Raw genomic sequence first — 9,561 nt, forward strand, 5'->3', positions numbered from 1 at the left:
GCCGCCACGGCTGGATGGGGGGGGGGAGAGCAGTTTACCGCCGCCTTCCCAGCGGGGTCCGAGGCGTTCCTCTCGGCGCCGCGGCCACCTGGGGGCATCCCAGGACTGCCGGCGCTGGATCCATTGTAATTCGAGGCCCGCAGTTCTCAAATATGTTTTAGGGATGGAAGGTAAGGACCTTCTCCCATTGCCCTTTAGGTCTCCGCTTCTTCTTCTAACCTTCCGGTGTCTTCTGGGATCTTCGTGCTCTTCAGAGCACAGCCAGCACATCCTGCTCAGAAGGCAGGGCCAGTAAGACTGGGGATCAGAGGATAAGCCCCTCCCCTCTGGGATCAAAGTTTGCTGGCCCTGCCTATGGAAGGGGGAGGTGCTTTCCCAGGAGTAAGAAGTCAAGGACTGCCCCACTTCTGGACCACCGGAGAATGTCTAGACAGTGTGCAACTGCAATAAAAAAGGCCAACACTATGCTGGGGATTATTAGGAAGCGAATTCAAAACAAATCAGCCAGTATCATAATGCCCCTGTATAAATCAAGGATGCAACTTTTTTTCCTTTCTCACAATACAAGAACTTGTGGACACTCCATGAAATTGCTGAGCGGTTGGGTTAGAACAGATAAAAGGAAGTACTTCTTCACTCAACAAATGATTAACACATGGAATTCACTGCCACAGGAGGTGGTGGCGGCTACAAGCATGGACGGCTTCAAGAGGGAATTAGATAAACATATGGAGCAGAAGTCCATGAGTGGCTATTAGCCAAAAGATATAGATAGGAACTCTGGGGCAAGTGATGCACTGTATTCTTGGTGCTTGGGGGGGGGGGGACAGGGGGGGGGGCTTCAGGCCCCACTGGGACCTCCTGATGGCACCTGGGTTTTGGGTACTGTGTGACACAGAGTGTTGGACTGGCAGACAATGGCAAAACCACCTCTGAATGTCTCTTACCTTGAAACTCCTATGGGATCACCGTAAGTTGGCTGCAGCTTGATGGCACTTTCCATAACATGCAGACTAGAACTTTGGCATGGATAGGGGGGATAGGGACAGACAATGTAAACTAGATTTATGAAGCCTGGGTTTAAGTAGAATTGCCTTGTCAACTGCATGTTCAAGTATTGCTGCTCCTACTTACTGCACTCTGATTTTTCAGACATCTTTATCTCTTCACCTCTGTCTTGTAGAAGTTCCAAAGCAGGATCAATTCTATAAAAACATAATATGAGAAGAGCCATTCTTGATCAGCCCATAAGACCATCTATCCCAGAATCCTATTTCTAACAGTGGCCCAAATACAGTGAAAGGGGGGGAGGAGCTATAACTGGAAAGACAGGCACATATGGATACCTCCTATTATATATACATGAGTATTCAGCAGATTGTATGGCTGTGAGATGTAGTGTCTCAGGTGCACGTCATTCAGACCCAGTGACTCTTTAATTCTTGTTAATGCTATTTTAATTGTATTTGGGTATTTTCATTGATTCTATTATTCATTATGTGAATCTATGTTGAAAGGAAGGTGTATAAAGACATATGTATTATTAGCCCTGGAATATCATTTCTTTCTACTTGTTTGATTTTGTTCAACTCCTCCCCCCCACTCAGTTCTGGCATGGGGCTAGGACTTTTTGCATTTGCAGACCAACAAAGAATTCATTTCTGCACTCAGCAGTTCCTCAGTCCTTCAACAGCAATTTTTTAAAATCACCCATAAATCCAACTACTTACCCATTTCTGATATATTAAAAGAGATCATTATTGTCTTAGTGGGTTTGGCTATAAACTCATTTTTCAGTTTGGTGTAGTGGCTAAGTGTGCGGACTCTAATCTGGGAAAACCGGGTTTGATTCCCCACTCCTCCACCTGCAGCTGCTGGATGACCTTGGGCAAGCCATAGTTCTGACAAGAGCTCTCTCAGCCCCACCTACCTCACAGAGTGTCTGTTGTGGGGAGGGGAAGGAGAAAGAGTTTGTAAGCCGCCTGTTGTGGTGTCATCCTGGATGCACTCCTGCATGTTTTCATCTAAAGTATTCATTTTGTCTGAGCTTCTATTTGAATGGCTTTAAGTAACCCCCAGGCCACCTAAAGAAATTTGATTTTCCCTTTCAGCTTCCTGAACACTAACTTCATTTTATTTACTTTTGCAGAAAAGACTTTTCTTCTCTAGAAATTAAATGGGATGGTGTTGGATTTCCTGGGCAGCCTCCAATTCTCATATATATTTGACAAAGACTGTGGTCCGCAGTGTGGTGCCCACCGACACCTTTCCTGGTACCTGCCAAGCGTTTCTAGAAACTGAGGGGGGTCAGATAGGGCTTCTGCACAGAAGACCCTCTGACTGGCTGTGCAGATTCTTATGTTGTTTTGGCAGCAGCGACCAAACTAACACAAGGATCTTTACTGCATGACAAGTTATATGGTAGAGAATATTCAACAACAGTGTTTTCATTTAAAAATGCATCTTGTTACCACACGGCTTCTGCCTGAAATGTTATTACAAGACTTAGAATCATAGAATCGGAAGGGACCTCCAGGGAATTCACAAATACCTCCACCCACACCCCCAGTGACCCCTGCTCCACACCCAGAAGATGGCAAAAAACCTCTATGATCCCTGGCCAAAAATCGCTGCCTGACCCCAAAGTGGCAATCAGCATTTCCCTGGGTGTGCAAAAAAGGGCTACGAGAACTAAGCACTGAGGCAACCCTTCCTGCCATCCTTCTCATGATCTGCCTAAGTTCACAGAATCAGCATTGCTGTCGGATGGCCGTCTAGCCTCCATTTGAAAACCTCCAAAGAAGGAGAGCCCACCACCTCCCGAGGAAGCCTGTTCTACTGAGGAACTGCTCCCACTGTCAGAAAGTTCTTCCTAATGTTTAGCCAAAAATTCTTCTGATTTAATTTCAACCTGATGGTTCTAGTCCAACCTTCTGGGGCAACAGAAAACAACTCTGCACCTTCCTCTATATGACAGCCCTTCAAGTACATATTTGCTACCCCTCCCAATTTAATATCCATCTGCAAATTTAATAAGCATTCCCTCTGTTCCTTCCTCCCAATCATTGATAAAGATGTTGAACAAAACAGGTCCCAGGACAGATCCTTGAGGCACTCCACTTGTCACTCCTCTCCAAGAGGATGAGGAACCATGAACAAGCACTCTTTGGGTGTGATCCTAATAGCCATAGGATTCAAACCACATTTTACCAATTTGTCAACAAGAATATTATATGGAACCTTATCAAAAGCCTTATTGAAATCAAGATAAACTATGTCTATAGCATTCCCCTGACCCAGCAAGGTTGCAACTTTCTTGAAAAGAGTGATAAGGTTAGTCTGACATGACTTGTTCTAGAGAAACAAGTTATGCATGGCCTCACTCACTGTCATTTTGCAGTTGACTCCACCTCATATGGCAGCCATTTTGTAGTTGCACCCACCACCCTGTCAGCATTTCAAAGGCACCCGCAGGCTCAAAAAGGTTGGCAACCCCTAGACTAGAATCACTCTTTCTGAGCAATTTGACAGCCCTTGCATCAAATCCCTTCACAAGCAAGGTTGAAAGCAATGTGCATAGAAGTGCAAGCAAGCACAACAGCTTTGGTCCTGCTGGCTTATGAGCACAGCATATGCATGCGTAGACGCCATACCTGTAATCAGGAATGCTTGAAAGAGAGCTCTCAACCATAGGGAAGGAGTTTATGAATGTACACTTCCTGTGTTCACAGATACTGTGCTCACAAGCCAACAACTGTATGCAGTTAAGGGGCAGGGGCAGTGCACATGTGCCCACTCACTCTTTGTGCAAGTTGATTTCAATGTGTGTAGTGTCATTTGCAGAAGGCTCAGGTCCTGATGTCTTATCGTCACAACTACGCTCATACATTCACCCAGTGAACATGAAAACTGTTCAAGTCAACTGTTATTATAACCTTTTTCTACTTTGGCTGTCTGATTTCCTTTTGCAACTCAAAGACAAAACCAGTCAACAAGGTAGAAAGGCAAGTTCTGCTTTATGATGTTAATTGCTAAGCTTACTGTTGCGATGTGTGGGGGGGGGGGGGTGGGGGAGGTGTGAGATTTTACCTGGTCTCTGCTCTCCCTGGTCTCCTTACTTCCGGGGTCTCTGCTCTCATACTCAATCCACACAGCTGCCAAATCCACCGGACTCCTTACTGCTTTTCCAATGCTTTGCGGACAGAGGTCCTTTCTGCTCGCAGACATCTCTCCTCACTCACTGCTGTCCACAGACAAAAGTCCAAGCATGAAGGATCCTTCTTCACGAAGCCTGCAGAGGATGTAAGATTTATTGTATCGTCGGGGGAAACTGCCTGGGGGAAAAAAAGGAAGGTAGCCCATTCTTAATACACTAGCCAGTGGTGGAAGCCTCAAAGAAAGAGGATAGAACTATCAGCTGCTACTACACATGACTGCAAGGCAGAACTGCCATGCTCAAAGGCAGTATACCATTAGACAAGATGAATAAAAATCAATTTTTAAAAATGTCAGTTTTACTTAAATCAGACTTGTTTACTGTTTATATTCTGTTAGTAGTTTTACTTTTGAAAATGATTTACTTTAAAATGAAATATAAATTTCATGCTACAATGATCCCTTAAGATTGATTTCACGATCATATATATATGTAGTCCTTCTGTATGAACTTCCTCCATCCGAACAGAAACTTCATCCAATATGACTTCACATAATATAACTCACTTCAAAAAGGATGTGGACAGAATGGAACAGGTGCAGAGGAGAGCGACGAAGATGATTGGGGGTCTGGAGACCAAGCCCTACGAGGAAAGGCTGGGGGACTTAGGAATGTTCAGTCTGGAGAAGAGGAGGTTGAGGTGAGACATGGTTGCTCTCTTGAAGAGGAGGGCAGGGAGCTGTTCGTGTTGGCAGCAGAGGATAGGACTCGCAATAATGGGTATAAATTAAGGGCGGGAAAGTACTGGCTGGATATTAGAAAAAACTTTTTTACAGGAAGAGTTGTGCAACAGTGTAATCAGCTGCCCAGGGAGGTGGTGAGTTCCTCCTCACTGGCAGTCTTTAGGCAGCGGCTGGACAAACACTTGTCAGGGTTGCTCTAGGCTGATCCTTGCACTGAACAAGGGGGTTGGACTAGATGGCCTGTATAGCCCCTTCCAACTCTGTGATTCTGTGACTCTTGTATTGGAGGAAAGCCTCCAACTTCACTTGGGGCAATGGTAGGGTACAGACCACTAAACTAAAGCTTGCTTGTCTATGCAATAGGGGAGAAAACTGACTTCTGAGGTCCAGCATTAAAAATATACCATAGGGCATGTATAGCATTTATTACTTCAGCTAACTTTTTGACTGTGTTAACCAAACCGCATGGACACTTACTGGCCAAAACAATGTTTCTTTATGAGACCAAATACCATTCTTGCTTCTGCAAAGTTCTAGGTACTTTACACAAAGCTCTGCACATATAATGTGGTGATCTATAGTAACTCTTGTATCCTAGTAAATTCTATGCCCGCCCTTTTCATGTATACAGGCAATCAAATCATTGAAGACTCTTCAAGATAAGAAAGGGGAGGATTCGGGTTACCAAATTGGAAATTAGATTACCAGGCGGCAGCTCTACGTTTGATAAATGAATGGATCTGTTTTGAAAATATTAGAACTTTAAAATTGGAAGGACACGATCTAAACATAGGATGGCATGCATACGTGTGGTATGGGAAGGATAAGATACACTATAATTTTAGACATCATATAAGAGGAGCTCTAGTGCGGATATGGAATGAAATTAAAGAAAGACACTATACTAAGATACCAAGGTGGGTATCACCACTAGAAGCATTTATTAAACCTTCCCTTATCAACGCATGAGATAGAGAAAGCTATGACAATTAGATAAGAATAATAACCTAAAATCCGAGGAGAGCCTATTATCTCTTTATAAGATTAAACTAACCTGATGGGAAACTATGCAACTACAACATGGTATTCTAAAGATGTGAAAATAGTTTTTGAAGAAACTAAAACACAACTGGACAAGTTTTGGTCATCAACAAGTGACAAAATGATACAGAAAATATACGGATTTCTGTTAGCAGAACGTATCCAAAAAGAAATAGTGCAACAATGATATCTTGGATGAAGGATATAGGTTATAATATAGACATAGACAAATGGGCAAATATATGGAAAGCGGTAAAATACATGAGAGATAATCCATCATTATCTAAAAACTGCTGGGAATGTAAAACAAATGTGAGAACTTTTTTTTACATGTGGTGGCGTTGTGAAAGAGTAAAAAGAGTGTATAGATACTGGAAGATGGTACAAAACACAATAACAAAAATAACGAATATAAAAATGGATTTGTCACCTGAAATTGTTTTGTTAAACATAATACCGGAAAGTTATAAATGGAAAGATAAATATATGATAATATATATACTTACAACTACTAAAATTTTGCTTGCCAAGTACTGGAAGCAAGAACAGCTTCCCACAAGAGAGGAAATAGCGTGTAAATTACTAGAAATGGCAGAAATGGACAAATTAAGCCTAATACTCCAAGGGAAGGAGGATAATATCTTTGTAGAAAGATGGATGCGTTTGTATGTGGATTAATACGATATGGGAAATTTAGACTCCAATGTATATAAGAGGAAATATGTAAGTTGATGTATATTCTGAAAAATGAAAATAAAAGTTATTAAAAAAAACAGGTTGGAACATCAACAGAGGCTGGAGGAAGTTGATAGACAGAATACCATCACATGAGAGAAAGCTATGTGGCATAGAAGTCAGCAAGTATAGCTTCATCTGCTGATAAGATTTACTCTTGGCTAATCTCACTGCAAAAGTCAATTCATGGAAGAAAATTCTTGAGCGGATCCTGGATATTATCCTTTCCCCCCCCTCCGAGCAGGTACTGGCGTTCTTTGGTTCTAGTAACTACATCGGTGACCACAGCAATGGAAACTTTCTAGGCATAACTGAAATTAAATATGATGCACTTCTCTTTGAACATGTTGAAAATGTTCAAGAGTCACAAGAGAATCAGAAGCGCATGCAAGCAAATTATCTCTCCACAGGCATCCAGAAACAATTCATTAACAATTGTGGATCATTTGTACAAAAATTTATTCTTAATGAGATCCAAAATGCCAAATATTTTCCAATAATGATTGATGCTACACCAGATAGCTCTAACAAGGAATAAACCACTATCATCATTCGATATATAAAGGTTTTCAATGAAAGCTCAGAATTTTCAATCGAAGAGAGGTTTTTGTGTTTTGACAATTTTGCAAAAAAGACTGGAAATGAAATTGCTGCTCGAGTTCTAAACATTCTTGGAGAGCTGGGGTTAGATTTTCAATACTGCATCGGCCAAGGCTATGATAATGGATCCAACATGGCTGTCAAATATAATGGTGTACAATCAATTCTCCTACATTTTCTCTAGCTGTAGGAACCACACATTAAACCTTATAGTTGTTGTCTGTGCTGAATCATGTAAAGAGGCAGTTAAGTACTTTGGAAAATACAGCAAATGTACAATTTATTCAGTAGCAGTCCTCAAAGGTGGGAAATCTTAAAGCAACATCTTCCTGTTTCACTGCATGGGATGTCAAAAACTAGATGGTCTGCAAGGACTGATGGAGTAAGACCAATTGCACATCATATGGGTGAAGGAAGAAAGGCTTTAAGTGAACTGGAATATCTCAATCTCACTGAACTCACTTCTTATCCAGAAATACATGTCAAAAACTGAATTTGTTCTAATGACATCCCTGTGGGTTAAGTTACTTACAATGATCCATCAGACTAATCTGGTGATTGAAGTACGTAATGCTACACTTGATGTTGAGAGGAGCAACATTGAAAGCCTCATTGCTGACATTCAGCAGGTTCGTGAACAGTGGGATGCGATCTTGAATGTAGCCAAACTGGTAGCACAGAGTCAGAATAATGTCCACTTTTGTTACTGTTACTCTTTAGTTACTGTTGACCAGTGTTCCCTCTAAGCTGAGTTAGTGTGAGCTAGCTCACGGTTTTTTAGCCTCCAGCTCACACGTTTTTGCCTCAGCTCAGGAAGGAGGGCTCCAGAGGAAACTGATTGATGCAGTAGCCGAACTGCTCACTCACAACTTGAAGGCCAGGAGCTCACAAAGTAGAATTTTTGCTCACAAGACTCCACAGCTTAGAGGGAACAGTGCTGTTGACTCAATAATATCATGTCTTAGAAGGCAGTTTGTCACTCAATATAATTTGTAACCTGTTTGAGTTTCTCTGGAAATTTAATGACCTCATTATTGAAGATCTACGTTCATCAGCAGAAAAATTCCAAAGGAATTAAGCAAAAGAAATATCACTGGATCTGTCTGATTAGATGATTTTCCTCAAATGAATATATTCCATAAACTTGTCATTTTGTAGAAAAAAGGTGCAGGAGCTCATTAGCATAACTCATTAGCATATGCCAGACTCAAAAAACAGGATCACGAAACCATGGGGAAAATTGGGCGAAGTCATGGGTCAAAATGTGGCTGCGTGGCTTCAAGTGGGAAATTGACCAATGGAAGCGGGGCAAAGGGAGGCATGACGGTGGTGCAGCTGCTTGTGCGAAATCAGCCAGACACAAAGACACTTACAGAGCGGCAGAGAGAGAGAAACAGAGGGGCAGAGAGAGAGACAGAAGGGGCAGAGAGACACACAAATGGACACACAAACATAGAGGGGCAGACATTTAAATGCAGGGAGAGCCAAGGAAGGGCCTCCCCCCCATTCTCTCCTGGCTCACCTGCCTAGCAGGCGAGCCTGGAAGGGCCGGGAAGAAAGCGGGGAGACATTTAAATGCCTCCCTGTGCCTTCCTTGGCTCACCCGCCCAAGCGGGCGAGCCGAGGAAGGCTCCTAGAGGGGCCCCCTGCCCTCTCTGCAGACTTGGAGTCGCGCCACAGTGGCGGCGCGATGTTTCCATTATATTCTACTAGAAATAAGGCCCGTTGTGGAAATAAATACAACGAGATCTAGAAAGAGGCTCTGGGAGAGTGCTCTGGCTTTGGGCAAACAGTGTCAGTTTCCTGTGGCGACCTCAGCAGGGTATAATGACAGAGTGCACTGTTTTCTCCAGAGGGACTGATCTGTCCTACCTGAAGAGCATTTGTATTTTTGAGTTATCTGTAGCCCTCACCTGGAGAGTGGTAACAATTGTTACCCAGGCTCCACCCCTCAAATCTCCAGGAATTTCCATACGTAAAGGTGGCAATGCACCAAACAGAGGGGGACAGAGAGGGGGGAAGAAGGTAAGAAGGGGGTTGGAGGGAGGACTGCAGAAGCATATGGCGGCTTGTCTTGGTGTGCAGGCTGGAGAAGGGAGGGGGGCTTCTGGGCCTTTGAGAGCTTCTACCAGCCATCTCTCTTCGCTGGTGAGAAATGCGGTGTAGGGTCTTGGACAGGTTCTCCGTGGCGTTGGGCTTGCCCCGCGGCAGGAGAAGTGGCGAGTGGATAGGGGGGCTTGGGGCGCTGGTTGGAGTGGAGGACTGGAGGCTTGGAGTTTGGGGGGG

General features: G+C 43.4%; 1 protein-coding gene across 4 annotated transcripts in view; it reads right to left on the minus strand.

Moving 5' to 3' along the window:
• The window catches only part of LOC107117339 (C-type lectin domain family 2 member D-like), a 51,755-nt gene that overhangs the window by 21,440 nt on the left and 20,754 nt on the right, over positions 1-9,561 (minus strand). For 2 of the 4 annotated variants that reach the window (XM_015419438.1, XM_015419436.1), the window contains exons 2-3: positions 4,090-4,291; positions 1,135-1,205 (exon numbers count right to left, since the gene is read on the minus strand). In XM_015419438.1, coding sequence (XP_015274924.1) covers positions 1,135-1,205; positions 4,090-4,139 — 121 coding nt within the window. In that variant the 5' untranslated portion in view covers positions 4,140-4,291. Of the gene's footprint in view, positions 1-1,134; positions 1,206-4,089; positions 4,335-9,561 lie in introns of all 4 variants that reach the window. The other 2 variants (XM_015419435.1, XM_015419434.1) reach the window with 1 other exon arrangement.

The sequence above is a fragment of the Gekko japonicus genome, unplaced genomic scaffold (assembly GCF_001447785.1).
Source record: "Gekko japonicus isolate JY-2015 unplaced genomic scaffold, Gekko_japonicus_V1.1 scaffold554, whole genome shotgun sequence".
Lineage (NCBI taxonomy): Eukaryota > Metazoa > Chordata > Lepidosauria > Squamata > Gekkonidae > Gekko > Gekko japonicus.